We start from the raw sequence: 22,774 nt of genomic DNA on the forward strand, positions 1-22,774 counted from the left end.
TACTTTCAGAAAAAAGTGAAATCCCTCCTTGTTTTAACCCTCTGATGAACAATTTGGTATTATTAGCAAACTGACGACCTCACTGTTCACACCTAATTCTAGATAACTTATGATCAAATTAAAAGTGCAGGTCCTGATTCCTGGAACAGCTCCATGAATTGGATACTGGGCAGAGAGAGTCAAAGTGGTTCCTGACCTACCTATAGGGCTTAGTGCAGTGGAAAATGTTACATATTATACACATTACAACACATATTACACCTGTGCTGAAAAGCCTGCACTGATTGTTAATTTGTCCGTAACTGCAGATAATCTTGATAAAGGCAGTCTGTTCATCTGGTCTCCCAAACCAGGGTTGGGTAGGTTTCATTAATAGGTGTAGTGGTTTTGTCTCTGGTCAGATGGAATACACACCATGCCTTTAAGCTACAAGTCCCAGCACCCTTAACAAACTACAGTTGCCAGGATTCTTTGAGGCTTTGAATATAAAGCTATGGTATGTACACAGACAGAATCTCAGATCTATAGTTGGGCTCGTCCACACTAGAGGATAATTTGGATTTGAAGCTGCTTGTGTTCTCATTAATTCAACTCCATCCACATGTTGTCCAAGCAGAGAACTGTGATCTCACACATTTTACCTTCTAAATTTAGATTTCCCCAATCCAGAGATAATTGAGTAAGTTCCCCCGAACCACTGCACTTTGGGTAACGGATGCTTTGCATCAGGGGTCTTCCTGTGAGTGGATCAATCCTTCACTTTAATTCTTCCCCTTCCCCTGTGTCCAATTTTCATTTCTTTTCTGGCAGCACTTGCGCTTACCTCCAGCAGCCTCCCTCCAGCAGCATGCACTGCCTTGAATTGTTTATTTATTTTTCATCACCCCAAATAATAGACGGGGGGGGGGACATTAAAAATAAAAATTGTCCTTCCAGTTATGGGGCGCAGGAAAAAGAATGAGAAAAGAAGTGCAACCTTACCTGACTTGGAGCAACACATATTTTTTAACTACTCTTTTATGCAAATCTTTTTACAACATTGTATTTCACAATTTAAAAAAAAATTAAAAGTTACTATTCACAGGAAAACAATACCTGCCTACATGCCCAGAAATTACCTCACATTTTCTGGCTTGGAGGGACACACACAAATATTCATTAAAATTCTTTTGACTGGAAATCTGGAATATTTGAAAACTTGAATTTCTAAAAATAAAGAAGTTCCCTAAAAACTAAAAAAAAATGGTGCACATGCCAACACTCAACTCCAGGTATCCAGAACTTAGCAAGGGTGGGGAAGTACTAGCAGCATCCTCCCTACAACTACAAATGAAAAATAAAATAAAGACCAGAAACCCACAACAGGTATTCAGAAGCCTCTGACACTGGAGGCACAGGATAGCCATCATGACTAGCAATTATAAACAGCCCTCTCCTCCTCAAATCTGCCCTGTCTTCTTTTAAAGCCACCTGGGTTGATGGTCATCCCTGCCTCCTGGCGGAGTGGATTCCCCAGCTTGACTATGTGCTGTGTGAAAAAGTGCTTTCTGTTATCTCTCCTAAATCTTCCAACCTCCACCAGTTCCAGTGCTATGAGAGGGAGAAAAACTTTTGAAGGAATGACCGCCGGGTGTGGAGCACACTTCCACCCACAGACAGGCCTCAGCTGTCTGACCGTGTGACTTTCAGGTGTGGCGCACACTTCCATCTGCAGACAAAGCCACAGCTGTCTGAACATCATGCCCTCTGTCTAACCTTTGCTCTCTTAGTGGTCTGCCGTGCCCTATTTGTGACCTTTGTCTCCTTCGTCATACATTGTTCAAGGGGAAAATGACGCGGTGGAAACAGGTGCCAAAATAACTTTGTACCACCCCTCAATCTCGGGATTGGAAAATGTGTAAAAGTCACAGTCCAAAATGTATCTGACTGATTTTGCATATTGTGCTAATAAAAGGAGCCTCTACAGAGCTAGCTTGTCTTGAAGAATGCTTGCCAGTGTGCCTCTGCACAGCTCACCTGCATCCAACCTCCTGTCGTCCTCCGTTCTTCCTATAACTTTTCTCTCTCCACTTTCTCCATGCCATGCATATGTTATACACTATTTTATATTCTATCATATCTCCTCTTACTCACCTTTACTCTGAACTAAAAAGTTCCAAATGCTGCAACATTTCCTTATAAGGGAGTTGCTCCGTCCCCTTGATCATTTTGGTTGCAATTTTCCTAACTTTCCCCAACTCTGCAATATTCTTTTTAGATTAAGGAACTAAGAAAAGAATTCTCATGTTACCTTCCGAGTCAAATGCAGAGAAAGGAACAGATCTCTTTGTCTTGCTCCTGACAGAGGATATTCATCAAAAAAAAAAAAAAAAGCAACTGAAAAGGGCAATATTACAGCTGAGGCTCCAATACTTTGGCCACCTCATGAGAAAAGAAGACTCCCTGGAAAAGACCCTGGTGTTCGGAAAGATTGAGGGCACAAGGAGAAGGGGATGACAGAGGACAAGATGGTTGGACAGTGTCCTCAAAGCTACTAACATGAGTTTGACCAAATTGTGGGAGGAAGTGGAAGACAGAAGTGCCTGGTGTGCTCTGGTCCATGGGGTCACGAAGAGTCGGACACAACTAAAAAACTGAACAACAACAACAACAATCATCCAAATAACCAGGTACAAATCAAGGATAATTTGAAAGGTTTGCTTTCTGACCAAATACAAATACAAAATCCTTAACCAATATTTGGAATATCAGTGGCATACTTCTTAATGGGGTTCATATGGACCTTGGAAACATTAAAATGTGATTACAATGTATTCCTGTTATTGCACAAATGTTCTGAACAAACTATATGGAAAAAAAGAGGGGTTACTAACCGTTGCACAGAGCAGATCCTGCGGTTTTCCATTTTCTGCATAAGCAGGTATGTTGGGGCTGAAAACCATGAGGTCGCTTTTGGCATTGGAGTCTCCTGTCACGCCCAAGATGTGACTGTGGCGATTTGAATAGGACCAGCTGCCCACCTCACTGGCACACACCAGCGTGGCTGTTCCAGGACCATACACCATGGCCTCCTTAGGCTGGCAATGGCACCGCAGGGCCATATACGCAATGATGGCCAGCAGGAACAAGCTGGACACTGCACAGATGGCTATGATGAGGTAGATGTTCATGTTATCCGCCAGGGGATTGGGGCTCCCTCCCCTTCTGGGAAGGCGGGCATCAGCTGGGAGGGCTTGGACACTGGCCACCAACGAAATACTCAGCGTGGCGGTGGCTGACAAAGCGGGCTTCCCATGGTCCTTCACCACAACCAGCAAACTATGACTGCTGCTGCCCTCTGCCTCCTCCAGGGCACGTGTTGTACTGATCTCACCACTGTACAGTCCCACCCGCCAAAGCCTACTGGACCCCTCATGCATCTCATAGCGCAGCCATGCGTTGTAGCCAGAGTCAGCATCCAGGGCACGGATCTTGCCCACCACATGCCCAGCTGTCAGGGGGACCACCAGCAGCGTGGGAGCCTCCTCTACTGGTACAGTCACAGCTGGCACATTGTCGTTTTCATCCACCACAAAGACTTGCACCGTCACATTGCCACACAGGGAGGGCAGCCCAGCATCCTTGGCCCTCACTTGGAACTCCAGCAGCTTCACGTCCTCATAGTCCAAGGGCTGAAGAGCATAGAGCTTCCCACTCTCTGAGTGCACCGAGATGTAGCTTGACAGGGGCCAGAGCTTCTCGTCCAGCCAGTAGCTGATCAGGCTGTTCTCAGCCACATCTGGGTCCGAGGCAGACACCGTGAAGATGTGAGCACCTGGTGGGTTGTTCTCCTTCACAAAGACCGTGTAGGAAGACTGAGGAAAAGCAGGAGCGTTGTCGTTCACGTCGCCAATGGGTACCACCAGGGTGCTGCTGGTTGATAGTGATGGAGTCCCTTGATCCTGGGCGGTCACTACCAGCTTGTATTCTGCTTCCCGCTCCCGGTCCAGGGGCTCAGCCACCACCAGAGAGTAATAATTCTTGAAAGTGGACAATAGCTTGAAGGGTAGGTGGGAGGGAGTCACAGAGCAGCTCACTTGCCCGTTAGCCCCAGAGTCCCTGTCTGAGATGCTGATCAGAGCCACCACTGTCCCTGGTGGGGAGTCCTCTGCAACTGGCACAGATAGTGACTTCAGTGACATCTCAGGGCTATTGTCATTCACATCCAAAACCTTAATAATAACTTTGCAATGTCCAGACAAAGGATAACCACCTTTATCTCTTGCTTCAATTTGAATATCATATGTTGTACTCTCTTCAAAATCCACAGTTCCTTTTACTCTAAGTTCTCCATTATTAGGATCTATGCTAAACATTTCCTTTATTCTTGGAGCAACAAGGTTGCTAAGTGAATAGGAAATCTCTTTATTAATCCCCTCATCCAAATCGATTGCCTCCAGTTTAATAACTAATGTTCCCATTGCAGAGTTTTCCAATAATTCAGTTTTGTAAACTGATTGGTTAAAGGCAGGTGCATTGTCATTGACATCGACCACAGTGATGATCAGCAGGATTGTGCCTGTGAGTGCTGGCTGCCCACTATCTGATGCCGAAAGGAGCAGGTGATGCTCTGCAGATACTTCACGATCCAGTGGTCTTTTTAATGTCAGAACCAAAGACTTGCTGTGCTCATAATTCTTTATCTCTTCCACAGAAAAATATTCATTGGGGCTGAGCTTGTAGTTTACCTGGCCATTGCTACCAATGTCTGCATCAGAAGCTTCTTCTATTGGGAAATGGGAACCTTGCACTCTCGATTCTAAGACAGCTAAATTCTGCTCTCTGACTGAGAAAACAGGGGCATTGTCATTTATGTCTGCAATCTCCACTTCCACATGGAAGACAGTCAGGGGTTTATCCACAATCACCTCCAGGTGAATGCTGCATATTGGGCTTTTACCACACAGCTCCTCCCTGTCTATTCGAGAATTAACAAACAAAATCCCATTCTGCTCATTTACCTTGAAATAGTCCCCATCTCCTTGGGACTCCATCCGGAACATCCTAGGCATGAGCTCTTCCACCTCCAGCCCCAGATCCTGGGCGATGCGGCCCACAAAGGTGCCATGCTGGGATTCCTCAGGCACGGAATAATGGAGCTGGCCGCTCCCCATCATCCAGGCTGTGTGAAGCAAAATCAGCTGCAGCAGCTGCCTTCTCCCCACTGAAGAACAGTCTCCCCATGGAGCAACCATCTCAGAAATATTTCATATATTTTATATATTACTTCATGTCACAGCTTTATAAAATAGTTTTTTAAAAAAAATTAATCCAGCTCCATAGTATCCATTTTGCTCATCCATCCATTTGCAAGCACGGAAAGATATCTGATGACAAAGAAGGGGAAGAGCCTTGTGTACACCCTTTATTCTTAGCAAGATATTTAAGCAGAGAGCGACATCGTGCGACTAGATGGGGAAGTACAGTTGCCTTATATGAGAAGGCCTTCTTGGAGTCTTGTTTCATGCCATCACTTTTCAGTCAATGAAAATAAAGTAATATGAATAATAAAGCATAAAATTTTACTTGAAAGATGTGTTTATTATATTCTGCATGTATCTTTTCATTTGCTGGTAACTGTTGTCATTTCAGTTCTATGATTTTGATAGCCTCCAACTTTTAAAATCATAGTTACAAACAAGATTCATTTATTACGTGGTTTACAACTTAATTTTGAAATCTTGAAATTAGTTTTGGTTTTAGCATTTTAATGCAAGGAAAAGTGTTGATGGGAATATGATACATCATCTACTGCAATTTGAAAATGAAGGGCTTTCCCTCTAGGGGTTGCTTTTCCACTTTAGTTGGTAAAAATCTCAGCTGAACTGTTGATAAATCAACTGCAAATAAGGAACTAGGAACAAAATTATACACTAATGACCACAAAAAGTGAGAGGAAAGCTGTGCAATTTGAGACAGAAGATTGAAGGAGGCTGCAGCTTATTTCTCCCCACTTCATTATTCCTATTTCTATGCATGCCCATATGTTTCTGAGCATGGGGTCAGCGGCGTAGCGTGACTTGTCAGCACCCGGGGCAACGCAAGTAATTTGCGCCCCCTAACCCGGGGCAAGGCAAGTAATCTGCGCCCCCCCAACCCCTAACCTGCGAGTTGCCGCTGGCGCTGCCGCGCAAACAACGCTGCTTGCCCGGAGGAGGATGGAGGCAGAAGCAGCCGCCGCCTGTGGCTGGGCCGAGGGGATGGCGGCGGCGGCAGGGTGCAGAGGCTGCCCGTGCCCGGCCAGGCGTCGGTGGCGGCGTCGGCGCTGCTGCAGCGGCTGCTCCTCCTGCGAGCAGTGAGCGGAGCGCAGCCACAGCGACGGCGGGGGGCGCGCGCGCTAGGGCGCAAGGCTGGCGGTGGCGGCGGGGAGCCCGGCGGAGGAAGGAACTTGTCCCTTCCCTCTGGACTCGCGCCCCCCCCAGATGTTGCGCCCGGTGCGGCCGGCACCCCTGGCACCCCCCACGCTACGCCACTGCATGGGGTGTCTCACCATTCAATGGGGTGTCTCACCATTCAAGTAAACTGTGCCCTACTTGAATGTGGGTAGTGTTCAGACATGAATGGCTCAGACAGGTAGGTCCCTAAAGACCAAGGATACCTTCCCTTTTCAGAATTTTATATGGCTTTCATCTTATAATTTCAATTTCATTGCCTTGGGTGGGTTTAAGGATTCTTAGAACCATCTGCTTTACAGAAATCATATACTGTATTTTGCCAAGTTAAAAAAAGCGCTATCTTTCTATGTAACTGTGATTATCCAAAAGTGAGTGGATTTTTTGTTAAGACTTTCACAAAATACGGAATTGTTAGCATACACATGTGTGCATTCATCTATGTTTTGGGGGATACTATGGACATGTGAACACTGCCAATCCCAAATAAATTTCATTAGTGCACATATATAAACCCACTATAACACTACAAGGGGAAGAATTTGGATGGATTTTCTAATGAATATATAAAATCCAGCCTCCTCCCCCCGTTAGTGTGTGTTGCCCCCTTTAAGTTGCCATGTCCCAATGCTGCAGTCAAAATAAACTCAAGAACTAGCAGGATCCCCCTGTCAGTGTATAATTCTGTTTCATAATATAGGTGCAGGGGTATACCTAGGGGTTGGCCAGGTTGGGCTCCCTGCACACATCCAGGGGGACCCTCTGGCTTGGAGTGGCCAGGAGGGAAAGCAGATGGAGGGAGGCAGACAGATAGACCCACGGAGGAGGAGGAGGAGGAGGAGGAGGAGGAGGAGGAAGGCAGACCCAACCCCAATGGCCATGGAGGAAGTCACTGGCGGAGCATGAAAGGTGACAGGAAGCAAACTTTTTGAGTTTCTGGTCTATAGTCTTTTCTGGCTTTGGAGGTGCCAAGACATCTTGCCAAGGGCACAAGGGACAGCGGTGTGTGCGTGCTATACAGCTCCTTGCCAAGGGCGCAGGGGAGCCTAGGTACACCTCTGTATAGTTGAAACAAAACAAAAAAAAAATGGGATAGCACTAACTAAAAAAAATTAAGAAACATTTTTAAAACAAAATGTTTTTTGGGGGGAAATAAAATGTCATCTTCCCATGCACTCTAAGTTAACAACATTCAGGAGTCATTGAGAGGAATGCCTTACAGAAGAAGGCAAACCAGATTTATTCTTTCTAAACCTAGGAGGCTCCACAATTCAGAAGGAAGTATGCCGCAAGCAATCCAGCTTGGTTATCTCTTTCAAATCAGGAGAGTACATACTGTGCAATGCAATGAACACTCCTATTGTTCACTGGGGCTTACTCCAAAGTAAGTGTGCATAAGATTGCAGCCTAAATCTCATTAAGTATTACCAACATCTCACTCACCCCACCCATTTGTTTGAAAACATGTCACTTTGATACTAAAGTTACAAACACACTTTGAATGAGATCGCTTGACTAACATCCTCCAACAATAGAGTTTCTTAACTCAAATCATCCTTCACATACATACAACCAAATATGGAAGAAGCACCCATAAATGGAGAGGTGCTGTAATACCACAGCTACACAGAAAAATACAGTGCCCTTTATTTCAAGTTGAACTCTTTTATTCAAAGGAAGTTGTCTTACAATGACTTAGAAAAGCAGCTGAATCTGTTCATCTTATTGTTGCTGATAGGGGTGGGAGTAGGAAACAGTCTGTCTCTGAAGGCTGTGAGGGACCTTTGAGTTCAGTCCTGAATGGGAGCAGGACATGATGGAGTCAATATATAAAAATCTGCCACATTTTGAGGGTGGAGCCTGGAAAAAGCTATGTAAACCCAGCTCCCACCATCCCACATATCTGTGTCCATCCATCCATGTTGGGAATAGCTGGTCATACAAGGATTAAGTAGGAATTCTTATGGTTTGGGCCTGTCAGTCAAATAAGTGAAGAGAGGAGTTTGGTGGGTTTTCTGCTTGTGATTTGCAAAGACTGGCAATTAATGCTGCTTGGAACAATCCCTTCATGCTGTTTCTGGACCTTGGGTTCCTTGCTATTCCTCTGCTGGACCCCTTAGTAAAGAGGTAAAGGTACCCCTGCCCGTAAGGGCCAGTCGTGTCCAACTCTAGGGTTGTGCGCCCATCTCGCTTAAGAGGCCGGGGGCCAGCGCTGTCCGGAGACACTTCCGGGTCACCTGGCCAGCGCGACGAAGCTGCTCTGGCGAGCCAGCACCAGCGCAGCACACGGAAACGCCGTTTACCTTCCCGCTATAAAGCGGTACCTATTTATCTACTTGCACTTAGGGGTGCTTTCGAACTGCTAGGTGGGCTGGACCCCTTAGCAGATGGTAAATCTCACAACCTAAGCAGAAGGGCAGTCCTTATATGTCCACTCATTCTAACAGGAGGTCGGTAGAGGGAAGTTCTTAATGTTTGATGTTTTATTATGTCTCTATATTGGTTGGAAGCGACCCAGAGTGGATGGGACAACCCAGTCAGATGGACTGGGTATTATTATTATTATTATTATTATTATTATTATTATTAATATTATCCAAGCTAACAAGCAATTTTGTATGAGTTGGGACGCTGCTCTAGAACCAATGTCTCTTCAGTTCCCCATTTCTCTCAAAGATGAAAAACTTCATGTCCAATAATAGTGACTCAGAGAGATTTTGCAGAGGTTAAGGTAGACAGAAGAAAGCGAGCAGAAGGATAATCACCCATCTGGGCCACTGCTTGAAGAAGTCTGTATCATTGCTATTTTTTAAATGAACATTTTTTTACTATTATGTATGTAAACCACTTAAGATTTTCTATATATATATATAACTGTATAGAAATCTTGCTTTTAGAATAAGAAAAAAAGGATGACTTTATAATAGAAGGAATCTGTTCACAATAGGCAGGTCTATGCAGGAAAATAACCTGGTGGAGGCACTAAAAAGTTGAACTTTTCGCACAATGTTTCTTTTGAAACCAATTTTGTTTGAGTATCATAGAATGATAGAGTAAGAAAGTTCATTGGCGATTATCTAGTTTACCCTCCTGCTAATGCAGGAGCCTGCCACTACAGTACCCCGATAGGTGGCTATTTAGCTTCTATTTAAAATCCTCTAATGAATGAAAGCCTAACACCTATTGAGGCAGTGTGCTCCATTGTTAAACAGCTCATGCAATCAGGAGGTTCTTCCTAACTTTTGGTCTAAACGTTTTTTCTTGCTACATAGGCTCTTTCATTCATATCCTACTTTCTAAAACAAAAAACCCCCACACATTTACTCCATATTCTAAAAGTGTCACTCCTTCAAATATTTCAGAATGACTATCGTAAATCTTCTTTTCTCCAGGCTAAACACACCCAACTCCTTTCCTCATAGGACTTAGTCTCCAAGTCTTTGTCACCTTCCCATGAACACATTCTAGTCAGTCAATAGCCTTCTTGAATTACAATGCCCAGAACTGGACACAGAACTCTAGATGAAATCTGACTAAAGCAGAATAGAGTGTCATTACATCTTGTGATCTGGACAGTATACTTTGGTGCATCAGTCTTCTTAACTGCATTATGACTTATGCCTAGCTTGTGGTCTACTGAAACCCTTAGATCCTTTCACATGTATTGCTCACAGATCAAACAGCACCCATCCTATATTATTCCTACCTAAATGCAGAACTTTACAGTTATTTCTCTTGAAACTCATTTTGTTTGCTTTGGCCCAATTCTCCACCCTATCAAGATCATCTCTGATCCAGTCTCTCTCTTCTAAAGTACTAACTACTCCACTCAGTTTGGTATCACCTTGGTTCCCTTGACTTCTTTGCCCAAGACATTTATAAATATATTTAGCGACACTGGGCCTAAGATGTCCCTGTGACACCCAACTTGTCTCCAGGTTAGCAAGGAGTCATTGATGAGAACTGTTGGGATACAGTTTTTCAACCAGCTACAAACTCACCCAGTAACATCATCAAACCACATTTACCAGTTTCCTAACAAGAATATCATGGGGCCTGGTGGGCTTATAGCCGAATAAAGTATTATCTATCTATCTAATATCATGGGGAACTTTGTTAAATAATTTCCATTGGCAGTTCCTGGAATTAATTTCACAGCTTCAAAAGACACAAGGCTTCTTGATTATCTTGATCCTGTGTGACATTCTTCCATGTGCCCACCTCCTGCATCTGGTTTTCTTCATCTTCCTTAGAAATTGATCCCTCCTTTTGTCCTTTTGAAAGTATTTCCTTTGTTCCTGCTAGAAATTATTCATTTTCCATGATGAGCCAAAGAATGGGTGGGCATGTCTCAAGCCCTTGCATTTTCTCTTCCAGCAGCAATACCAGCTTGCACTTGCTGCAAGTTTTATACATCCTCAGACAGGAAAACAAAGCACAGCCATGGCATGTCAGCACAGCACCCTGCTCACTGGCCATGTTCTGTGGCTCTCTGTGGTATTGTGGTCTTCCTGGATTCCCTTTCAAACTTTTCCTTTAAACTCTCAATTAAAATTCTTCATTTGCTGATCCTGTTTGCTTTCACTACATCATGATTAGTTCAGAGACTCCAAATGTGTCAGGATTGAATGGGTCACATTCAATGCTAGTCCTACTCAGAGTAAAACATGACTAACTTAGGTTCACTAATTTCAATGGGTCTATACAGAGTAGGACTTAGTTGAATTCAACCTACTGCCTCTTCCTTTTGAACTGATCCCCCTGTGCTAGTTGGAATAACCTGTTTCAGTGCTCATTGGTGCAGTGAGGAAGTGTTATCTCTTTCCAAACTCTCTATCTTTTTCAGCCTCTTAAACTGTCAACCTTTTATGCAGCCCATTTACAGGTTTTGATGATTAAAAGGCATATAAATACTGTTAAATAAAATAAAATAAAACATGCACCAAATCAAGCTCATTGGTTTTTTTGTTTGGGTGATAAGCAATTAATGATGGGTGTCAGGTTCTCTATAGTTGTACCTGATTTAATCATAAATGGCTGGAACTACAGGCCACAGAAGGCCAATTACTGCAGGGAAAGAGTATGACACTTTGCTATTCAGAACACCTTTGCACACCACTCTTTGTATGGGGAAGAGGCAGGATCGTGATGAATGTTTTTGTCAAATACAAAGCCAAGTTGCTTTTTCTTTTCCTTCTATTTTAGTGTTATAAGATGGGTGCATGCCATTTTTCAGTCCCTTCCAACCCTGTAGTTTCACCACTGTAAGATAGGATTCTGTTTGGAACAGAGGTCAAACCAGTCTCTTTGTTAAGTTAATGACTCTAGCCAAGTCTGTTTTGTATCTCTTTACATGAGATACAAGCATTTGGTTGCCACAGAAACTACTAGCTAGAGGTGCTTCCAGAAGTGGGCTAAAGTGAGGCAGGCTTTCCCCCTCCTTCCCTGGCTGGAGCTGATGTCTTCTATGAGTGTAAAAAAACAATATGCCTTGGCCAGTATCATCTGCAGGGAAGATGCAAAGTCCTGACTGTGCTCAATCCAAAACTATGGCGGGGTGGGCGGGACCTAAGGGATGAGCAGGATCTGTTGCAGTGTTAATGCTGTGAAGTCTTCCATGTTACGCTCAGCCCATATATAGGTGGAAACCAGGCATGTTCAAAGTCCATTTCGGGGGCCTAATCCAGCCTGCCAGTTGGTTTAATCCGGCCCCTGTGGCAGCTTATTCTTGGGGTAAAATCCTTAAAAAAACCTCAGCAACTTCAACCCTTTAAAAAGCGCAACAAGTTCAATCCTTAAAAAAGGTCTACAACAAATCTGGCCCTCTTTGAAAAAAATTTGGACACCACCGTACAGAACATTATATCACACAGATGCCACCATCTCCACTTACCTTCATTCTGAGGAAACCAAGTACAAGGTATGTGCTGGCACCCCTGAAATTTCTTGCCACACAAACAGTGGATATAACAATATTTTTACTAAAGATCTTTGTTTTTTCGATGTAATCATTTATTAATGTTGATATTTCTGCATAGATAATGTCCATTGTTGTAACCAATTTAGTTGATTTGGGTGTTCATGTGTCTTTCAGAAGCCTTGCATCACCTTTTCTTCCACACCATGGAAATGTCTATGTTCCCCTTCCAGTTAATTTTCACCCACACCCTTCAGCACAATTAGATCCAGTTGACCACTGTTAATTGTTTTGTAGTTAGGAAGAATTATTTTATGTAATCAAGTGCATTACCTTCATATATTTTAAAATCTTTATGCTTTAAAGGCATCAGATAATGGTGCACGTCATAGAAAAGTATAATGGATAAAAACAATGTTTTAAAAATTTCCACAGGCTGATCTGATATTTACAATATATGCATATTGTGGACATATTAACAGAAAACCTGTCCTACCATAAAAGCAATTCTAATAACATCAGAGACTCACCTGTCCAGAAGAATCTGGGACCAGCTCCTTTGTATTCCCTACCTGTGCAGTCTCTGCAAAAACAGGTATGTTGGGGCTGAAAACCATGAGGTCGCTTTTGCCGTTGGAGTCTCCTGTCACGCCCCCCAAGATGTGACTGTGACGATTTGAATAGGACCAGCTGCCCACCTCACTGGCACACACCAGCGTGGCTGTTCCAGGGCCATACACCATGGCCTCCTTAGGCTGGCAATGGCACCGCAGGGCCATATATGCAATGATGGCCAGCAGGAACAAGCTGGACACTGCACAGATGGCTATGATGAGGTAGATGTTCATGTTATCCACCAGGGGATTGGGGCTCCCTCCCCTTCTGGGAAGGCGGGCATCAGCTGGGAGGGCTTGGACACTGGCCACCAACGAAATACTCAGCGTGGCGGTGGCTGACAAAGCGGGCTTCCCATGGTCCTTCACCACAACCAGCAAACTATGACTGCTGCTGCCCTCTGCCTCCTCCAGGGCACGTGTTGTACTGATCTCACCACTGTACAGTCCCACCCGCCAAAGCCTACTGGACCCCTCATGCATCTCATAGCGCAGCCATGCGTTGTAGCCGGAGTCAGCATCCAGGGCACGGATCTTGCCCACCACATGCCCAGCTGTCAGGGGGACCACCAGCAGGGTGGGAGCCTCCTCTACTGGTACAGTCACAGCTGGCACATTGTCGTTCTCATCCACCACAAAGACTTGCACCGTCACATTGCCACACAGGGAGGGCAGCCCAGCATCCTTGGCCCTCACTTGGAACTCCAGCAGCTTCACCTCCTCATAGTCCAGGGGCTGAAGAGCATAGAGCTTCCCACTCTCTGAGTGCACCGAGATGTAGCTTGACAGGGGCCAGAGCTTCTCGTCCAGCCAGTAGCTGATCAGGCTGTTCTCAGCCACATCTGGGTCCGAGGCAGACACCGTGAAGATGTGAGCACCTGGTGGGTTGTTCTCCTTCACAAAGACCGTGTAGGAAGACTGAGGAAAAGCAGGAGCGTTGTCGTTCACGTCACCAATGGGTACCACCAGGGTGCTGCTGGTTGATAGTGATGGAGTCCCTTGATCCTGGGCGGTCACTACCAGCTTGTATTCTGCTTCCTGCTCCCGGTCCAGGGGCTCAGCCACCACCAGAGAGTAGTAATTCTTGAAAGTGGACAATAGCTTGAAGGGTAGGTGGGAGGGAGTCACAGAGCAGCTCACTTGCCCATTAGCCCCAGAGTCCTTGTCTGAGATGCTAATCAGAGCCACCACTGTCCCTGGTGGGGAGTCCTCTGCAACTGGCACAGATAGTGACTTCAGTGACATCTCAGGGCTATTGTCATTCACATCCAAAACTTCTATCAAAAGTTTACAGTTCCCTTCCATTGGTGCATGTCCCTTGTCAATGGCTTGTATTTGAATTTCATATAAATTCACTTCTTCAAAGTCTAATTTTCCTTTTAGCCTGATCTCCCCCGTATTCTCATCAATCTCAAACATTGTTTGAATAGTTATGGGTAAAGATGTTTTAAAGCGATAAGCAAGCTCCTTGTTAATGCCCTCATCAAGATCTGTTGCTTGTAACTTTGCAACAAGAGTCCCAACAGCTGAACTTTCCAGTAAACTCACTTCATAAACTGACTGATTAAAGACAGGTCTGTTATCATTAACATCCAGCACAGTTATCACTAGCTGTATTGTTCCTGTGAGTTCTGGTTGACCCCCATCTGTTGCTGTAAGCAGTAAATGGTGCAGAGAGATGTCCTCTCTGTCCAAAGTCCTTTTTAAAACAAGCTCTGGTAGAGGGCTTTTAGCTTGCTTATCCTGAGTGTCCAGAGCAAAGTATTCATTTGAGCTGATCCTGTATGCAATAAGGGCATTTTTACCAATATCCGCATCTGATGCACTCTCTAGAGAAAAGCGAGAACCATATGTTGTTGATTCTGATATAAGGAGACTTAACTGATTAACAGAGAAAGTGGGGGCATTGTCATTTATATCTTTGATCTCCACCTCTACATGGAAGACCCTCAAAGGTTTGTCCACAATCACCTCCAGATGAACAGCACACAAAGGGCTCTTGCCACACAGCTCTTCCCTGTCTATCCGGGAGTTAACAAACAAAATGCCATTCTGAACATTTACCTCAAAATAGTTCCTATGATCTGCAGACTCCATCCTGAACATCCGAGGCACCAGCTCATCCATCTCCAGTCCCAGATCCTGGGCAATACGGCCCACGAAGGTGCCATGCTGAGATTCCTCCGGCACAGAATAATGGAGCTGGCCGCTCCCCATTTCCCAGGCTGTGTGAAGAAGAACCAGCTGCAACAGCCTCAGCCTCACCAAGGAGCCTAGTTTCCAAACATCCATTTTTAAAAATGCATCCGGAGCACAGAGGAATATACACAGTCTTGTTTCTTCCAGGAGTACAAATAGATAGAAATTGATGTGTGTCTACCTTAGATGTTCATTTCTGTTCCTATGTTGAGCAGTCATGATGGTTCATTACTTGCTGCAGATCTCTGCACAAAGGAAGGAGGAGCTGACTTTTCCAGTCCTCTGACACTATTTTTTACCAAACAGCGACACCGTGTGATTGAACTTTTAAATACTGAGAAGATTGTGTACTTGTCATCTGACCTTAGGCATTATGTTATAATGTATGTTATAACTCTGATTTCACAGAACGCTTTCAATTAAGTAAATTTTACACTGCATTTTAACTTATTAGCCATCCAGCTTTCCTTTAAAAGAGTTGCTGGCCTTGGGTATTTTGATGCATGTTCAGTGATGGCATTAACATGTGTTGAACCCTGGGTAGTAGTAGTTTGCTCTGGCAGGATAGCTGTTTCAGAACTGCTTTGGTCCATTTTAGGGCATTAGTTTTATTTGCCCTAGACTGCGGAGATGGATATTCTGCAAACTGTCTGCAGTGTTCTGCTCTGCGTTACTTGGAGAGAGAAAATCTTGGGCTCATTCATACTTAGCACCAGAGGTGTGGGACCTGTTTCCATGAAGCATTTGTGTGGGAAGGAACCACATTATTGACCACACCAATTTCATTCAAGCACACATTCCTAGAATAACATAATTGGGGAACAGCTCTTCCATTATTCACCCTGAATACCATTTGTCTAATTCAGCCAGATTCTGTGATTAATAACTGCTTAGTAGGCTTGTGTCTGAGGGTTTATCTACTTTTCCTCTGCTCTTTCCAGGCACAGTCCACACTTTAAAGCTCTTTGCCTGAGTGTTCCCCACTTTTTTAACTTCAGAGCTTTCCCTGCTCTTTATAGCTCAATCACAGCAAATGGCAATCCACAGAAAACCTGAATTGACATTTGCTCCTACTGAGTACTAAAGAGTGGGTTTTCATGAGGAAAGCTCCAGGGCAAAAACAAATGCTCGGACACAGAGTTTTTAAGCATGGACTTGTGCATGGCAAGAGTGAAGAAAGGGTAAGTGTGGATAAGGCTTGAGTCTTTATCAACCAGTGGCTGACTTTTCTGATTTTCACACCAAGTTTGGGGAGCTGGGAAAACTGCCTGGAAGCAGCATATGTTATGTTGTGCCAAAACAGTTGCACATAATAAAGGAAAATATATCATGGTGCTCCCACATTTCTCTCAGGGGATGATAATAATAATAATAATAATAATAATAATAATAATAATAATAATAATAATAATAATAATTTATTACTTATACCCCGCCCATCTGGCTGGGCTTCCCCAGCCACTCTGGGCGGCTTCCAAAAGAATATTAAAATACTGTGAGAGATTAAAATACTGTGAGAGAATATTAAAATACTGTGACTGAGAGATTTTCCCCTACATGACAATAACCGGAAACCTGAGACTTCAGCTTGAGTGCAGCTCCATCCAAAACAGGCTAAACAAATGCCCTCAATCAAATGTACTTCCATCTTGTCTAGATTAAGCCCACAACTCTCCCCCTCTCCCACCAGCCATTTGACAACCTTATATATGCCTTGGGGAAATATAGTATAATACCATCTACATAATCAGCATAGAGGCCACCTTAAAGAAAAGGCTACAAACAACATGGAATCTAACCCCCTTAGCATCTACAAGTTGCTTTTCTTCCAGATCAAGTTCTTATTCTTATTTTTTAGTAATGTAAGTCATGTCTGCTGTTGTGCAGTTTATTAAAATTACAAAAAAATAAATGCAACCCTTTGTGAAGGCAACCCCAGATCCTAGGAAACTTTCAAAAGAGAAGAGAAGGTCCCTATTTACACCATACAATATATTAGGTCGATATGAAGATATACCTACCTTGTAGATACTGAAATTACTTCAGGCACTTCTGCTTTTTCTGTTAGACGGTTATATAAGATACATTATTTATGCTCAATGAAGTCTATTGGAAGTTAATGCCAGTTTTTTTAGGTATGCAGTTCTTTACCATATACAAAGAGATTATTTGTATAGAATGGAGTAAGAGATATGTTAATTTTCCTTTCCAGCTTCTCAATGTGCTCTCACTAAGTGAATCAGTAGTATGATGTGGTGGTCTGCATTGGTCTACCAAAAGGTCATAGGTGCATCTTTTATGCATCTCCAGAGATTGCTCATAGGTTTATAGTCTTGCATTGGCTACGCCTGTATTGCCACATTTTAAGCCCTATGCATTTGATTTTGCAGTGAATAACTGGCAAACAGCTTCTGCCCTGAGTTGAAATATTAGGAGATAAATTCAACAGAATAATTGAAAATTACAATAATACTTGCTGAAATGTGTATTGTGACATTCTACAAAATGAGAAGAGAAGAGAAGCAGGCTTTTATCCTATTTCATTAAATCTTTTAGAATAGATTCTCAGTTTTGGTTAAGCTTCACTCCATTGTTTGTTTTAATCTATTTTGTAGCCAGACTTGGCTTCTTCCAATTCCATCTATGCTTTAAGAAAAATTAAGCAAAATTAGCCACAGTGTGTGTGAGCAGAAAGATTTTAATTCTGTCTGATGGCTCTGCCAAGAACTTTTATGGTTGTGGTACCCCTGTAGTACCCCTGTGCAGTGCCTCTTTGAATGGAAAGCTCTCTGAGAGATGACCATTGATGTTACTTGCACTATTGATCGCACTATACTGTGTGACAATGACTTTAAAATGACTGACTTCTATTCATTCTTAAGAGCAAGTGTTTTAGAATAGTTCAGTCCATCTGATCAAAAGCTTTTTCAGTATCTAGAATCAAAGAAGCATTATACATTATATTTATATTGTAAATGTATAAAACCATCAGATCGTTTTTGGCACATGCTTTATATTGTCAGTTAGTTCCTTACAAAAGGGAGATTAAAGGTAGTTTTGCCCTTTCCCTGTCTGCAGATTCTGCATCCAAATCATGTACTTCAAGTTACCTTCCTCCCTGTGAAACAAGGGTTCTTCTGGAGAAAGTAAAAATAAAAAGGATACCTTTGAGAACATGCAGAACACTCATCCCTCAATATGGAGTACACTAAAAGCATGATCAGCTGGACACAATACGGTGTGTGAAAGACAACCTTCCAAGACAGAGGATAAAGCATGGTATCCGTCTCAGAGGAGGTAGTTATACTTCTCTCCCTCTAGGTTTAATATTATATTTGTGTTGCACAATTATTTCCATTTTTCATTTATTACTTCTCAATCCACACCAAAATATTTGCATAACGTTAGAGTACACTACAATCAATTTACAAATAATACTCAGAAAGATGACACCGATCTTAAGATGCAATTTCACAAGCCTTTTTCCAAAAACCTTTTCAAGGAGCTATCCTCAACATCAATTTTCAAGAGGATGACATGATTGCCTTATTCATGACATCAGGAGGTTTCCTTGTGTGTTTGGCAGGGGGAGAGAGGTTAAAACAAGAAGGGGAATTAAAACTCAGTTCTCCCTCACTATTTTATTGGCCAGGTAGAAGGCTCATGCACTGAGAAAGTATCAAAAGTCATTTTCACAATACAACAGGAAATGATTTTTTTTCTTTCATTTTTGCTATTTTGTTAGGCCATGAAAAAGAGTCTGATACTGTCCCATCTGAAGGGGGCAAAAGATACAAACCAGCTTCATGAAAACCTCATAAAGGAAGTCTTATGCTTCTTTCATACCTCTTACTATGTGCATAAATGTTTGTATCATTGCTATTAGACCAAAAGAGAAGCCCAAAAGATATTATAAATCATTAAAATCCATTAAAATGTCTTGGGGGCAACTTGTAATTATTTATTTTAAAAATAAAACAGATGAAAATTATATACACAAATATTATAACACAAATATGCATAATAAAATAGTTCAGAAAGGGCACTAACCGTTGCACAGAGCAGATCCTGCTGCTTCCCATTCTCCACAATGGAAGGAATACCAGGACTGAAAACCATCAGATCATTTTTGGCACCAGGCTCCCCACTCGCAGCTGCCAGGATGTGGCTGTGGCGATTTGAATAGGACCAACTGCCCACCTCACTGGCACAAACCAGTGTGGCTGTGCCAGGGCCATACATCACGGGCTCCTTGGGTTGACACTGACATCGCAGAGCCATGTATACTATAATCACAAGCAGGAACAAGCTGGATACTGAGCAGATAGCAACAATCAGGTAGATGTTGACATTGTCCACCAATGGCTTTGGACTCCCTCCAATTCTAGGAAGGTGAGCATCTCTATGGATTACCTGAGTGCTTGCCACACATGACACACTCAATGTGGCTGTAGTGGACAGTGCTGGCTTGCCGTGATCCTTCACAAGCACTAGCACACTCTGGCTGCTGCTGCCCTCCATCTCATCCAGGGCACGTGTTGTACTAATCTCACCACTGTACAGCCCCACACGCCAGGGGCCTCTGGTTGCCTCATGCAGTTCATAGCGCAGCCATGCATTATAGCCTGAGTCAGCATCCAGGGCATGGACCTTGCCCACCACATGTCCAGCCAAGACAGGGGCTACCAGCAGAGCAAGGGACACCTCTTCTGGCCTAGATACCGCAGGCACATTATCATTCTCATCCACCACAAAAACTTGTATTGTGACGTTGCCACATAAAGGGGGGAACCCAGCATCCTTGGCTCTCACCTGGAACTCCAGCAGCTTCACCTCCTCATAGTCCAAGGGCTGCAAAGCATAGACCTTTCCACTCTCCGAGTGCACTGAGATGTAGCTTGACAATGGCCAAAGCTTCTCATCCAGCCAGTAGCTGACAAGGGCATTCTCACCTAAGTCTGGGTCTAAGGCAGACACTGTGAAGACGTGAGCACCAGGTGGATTATTCTCTTTCACAAAGACAGTGTAGGAAGGCTGAGGAAAAGCAGGTGCATTGTCATTCACATCACCAATGGGCACTACAAGGCTGCTGCTAGCTGACAGTGATGGAGTCCCTTGGTCTTGGGCTGTTACCACCAGTCTGTATTCAGACACCTCTTCACGGTCCAGGGATTCAGCCAGCACCAGAGAGTAGTAATTCTTATAGGTAGATACCAGCTTGAAAGGAAGCACAGTGGGCCACAGAGAGCAGGTCACTTGTCCATTGACCCCAGAATCCCTGTCTGAGACACTGATTGAGGCTACGACTGTCCCCAGTGAAGAATCCTCTGGAACTGGTACCAACAGGAAAGTCACTGACACCTCTGGAATATTATCATTCACATCCAGAATTTCTATTAAAACCTTGCAGTGTCCAGACAAGGGGTAAGCACTTTTATCTGTTGCTTCTGCTCGAATTTCATATGAATTAGTGTCCTCATAATCCAATTCATTATTCAGTAAAATTTGTCCAGTATTTGGATCTATTCTAAACATGGTACTTGATTTAGGTGGGAGTACACTACGAATAGAGTATGTAATGTCTCTATTAATGCCATCATCCAAATCAGTGGCACTGAGCTTAACCACCGATGACCCACTGGAAGCATTTTCTAACATTTGTACCTTGTACACTGACTGGTTAAAGACAGGAGGGTTATCATTCACATCAAGCACTGTGATCACCAGCTGAACTGTTCCTGTTAGCGCAGGTTGGCCACCGTCCGTGGCTGTGAGCAGTAAGCGATGCACAGAAATATCTTCTCTGTCTAACGGCTTTGTTATTACAAAGCCTAAGGAATTATCCTCACTGCTCCTTCGGAAATCTAACATGAAATGTTCACTGGGGCTGAGGTGGTAAGTTAACTGTGCATTTGTACCAACATCTGCATCTAAAGCTCCCTCTAGAGGGAAAACGGATCCTGCAAGTCTTGATTCTAGAATAGACAGATTTTCCTCACTTGCTGAGAAAACAGGGGCATTGTCGTTTATGTCTGCAATCTCCACGTCCACATGGAAGATCCTCATGGGGTTATCCACAATCACCTCCAGGTGAATGGCACAAACAGGGTTCTTGCTACAAAGCTCCTCCCTGTCCATCCTAGAATTCACAAACAAGATTCCATTTTGCACATTTACCTCTAAATAATCCTTGTGCTCTTTGGAAGCTATCCTGAACATCCGAGGCACCAGCTCACTCACCTCCAGTCCCAGATCCTGGGCGATGCGGCCCACAAAGGTGCCATGCTGGGATTCCTCCGGCACAGAATAATGGAGCTGGCCACTCCCCATCTCCCAGGCTGTGTGAAGAAGGACCAACTGCAGCAGCTGCTTCCTCACCGAGTAGTCTCTCCAAGGAACAACCATCTCAAATATATTCCTTTGAATCCCCCTCCGTTATGTGCAATATTGGAAGGGGGGGTGGTTAATCCAGCTTGCTATTACCCTTTGTGCTCCTTCACTTTTGGTGCTGCCTATTTTCTGATGACAGCAAGGAGGAGGAGCTCTCCTATGAGTCTGCAAGAGGTATTTAACAGTAAAGAGTGACACCCTGTGAAGAGATTTAAAAATGCAATTCTTGCAATATTTGGTTGGGCTTTTTTGTTTTCTGGTGTCCTGTATTCTTCTAGTTTTCTTATGCTTCTTTAAATGTATGTGAAGATAGTCATATTTATCTTTGTAATCATTTGACATAAGATTTATGTGTATGTGGATATAGAATTACTCCTGTGTGGCAGCAGTTTTTTAAGATCACATTCCTGCCTTTGAGAGTTTCCATTCTTAAAAGTTTGTGTTGTACAAAGGTGAGTATGTTTTCATTCATATTAAAGAAAGATGATTCACTTTAATATTGGGGGAGAAAGTGGGGGTAGAGATGAATGAAAAATGGGAAATCTGAGAAAAAGAAGCACTATGGCCATGATAGATCAAGTGGAACATTGTTACATTCCAAAAAGATAATAGCATGAGAGCCAAAAATCACAGGTTCCCCAAACTACCAAAGAGGATACAGTGGGTGTACCTTTTCTTCACCATTCTTATTTACATACTTTTGCGCCATACTGCTTCTGAGCACAAATCTTTTCCTTTATTCTTCAGGTGGATACATTAACAGTATGGTAACACACTTTATTTGTGCATTCTGTGGCGTCCGATTTGGGTATGTGCTGTGTCAAGAATCTGTATAATATACAAATAAGACTTCTGGATCTAAGATCTCTTGTGAAAGGAGGTATCCCTCTTATTTGTGTTTCGCTGTTTTAGACCATGCAGATAATATGCCAGATGATATGCTTGTTGTTGTTTAGTCGTTTAATCGTGTCCGACTCTTTGTGACCCCATGGTCAGGCACTCCTGTCTTCCACTGCCTCCCGCAGTTTGGTCAGACTCATGTTTGTAGCTTCGAGAACACTGTCCAACCATCTTGTCCTCTGTCGTCCCCTTCTCCTTGTGCCCTCCATCTTTCCCAACATCAGGGTCTTTTCCAGGGAGTCTTCTCTTCTCATGAGGTGGCCAAAGTATTGGAGCCTCAGCTTCAGGATCTGTCCTTCCAGTGAGCACTCAGGGCTGATTTC

The 22,774-nt window shown here is 43.5% G+C and overlaps 1 protein-coding gene across 1 annotated transcript in view; it reads right to left on the minus strand.

Annotated features, from left to right (window-relative positions):
* LOC310714110 (protocadherin alpha-C2-like) overlaps window positions 1-21,682 on the minus strand; it is a 191,442-nt gene extending 169,760 nt beyond the window's left edge. The window contains exon 1 of the mRNA XM_083519131.1: window positions 19,212-21,682. Coding sequence (XP_083375257.1) covers window positions 19,212-21,566 — 2,355 coding nt within the window. The 5' untranslated portion in view covers window positions 21,567-21,682. The remainder of the gene's footprint in view (window positions 1-19,211) is intronic.
* Between the last annotated feature and the right edge of the window lie 1,092 nt (window positions 21,683-22,774).

Source organism: Podarcis liolepis (genome assembly GCF_965112155.1).
Source record: "Podarcis liolepis genome assembly, chromosome: 8".
Taxonomy (NCBI): Eukaryota; Metazoa; Chordata; class Lepidosauria; order Squamata; family Lacertidae; genus Podarcis; species Podarcis liolepis.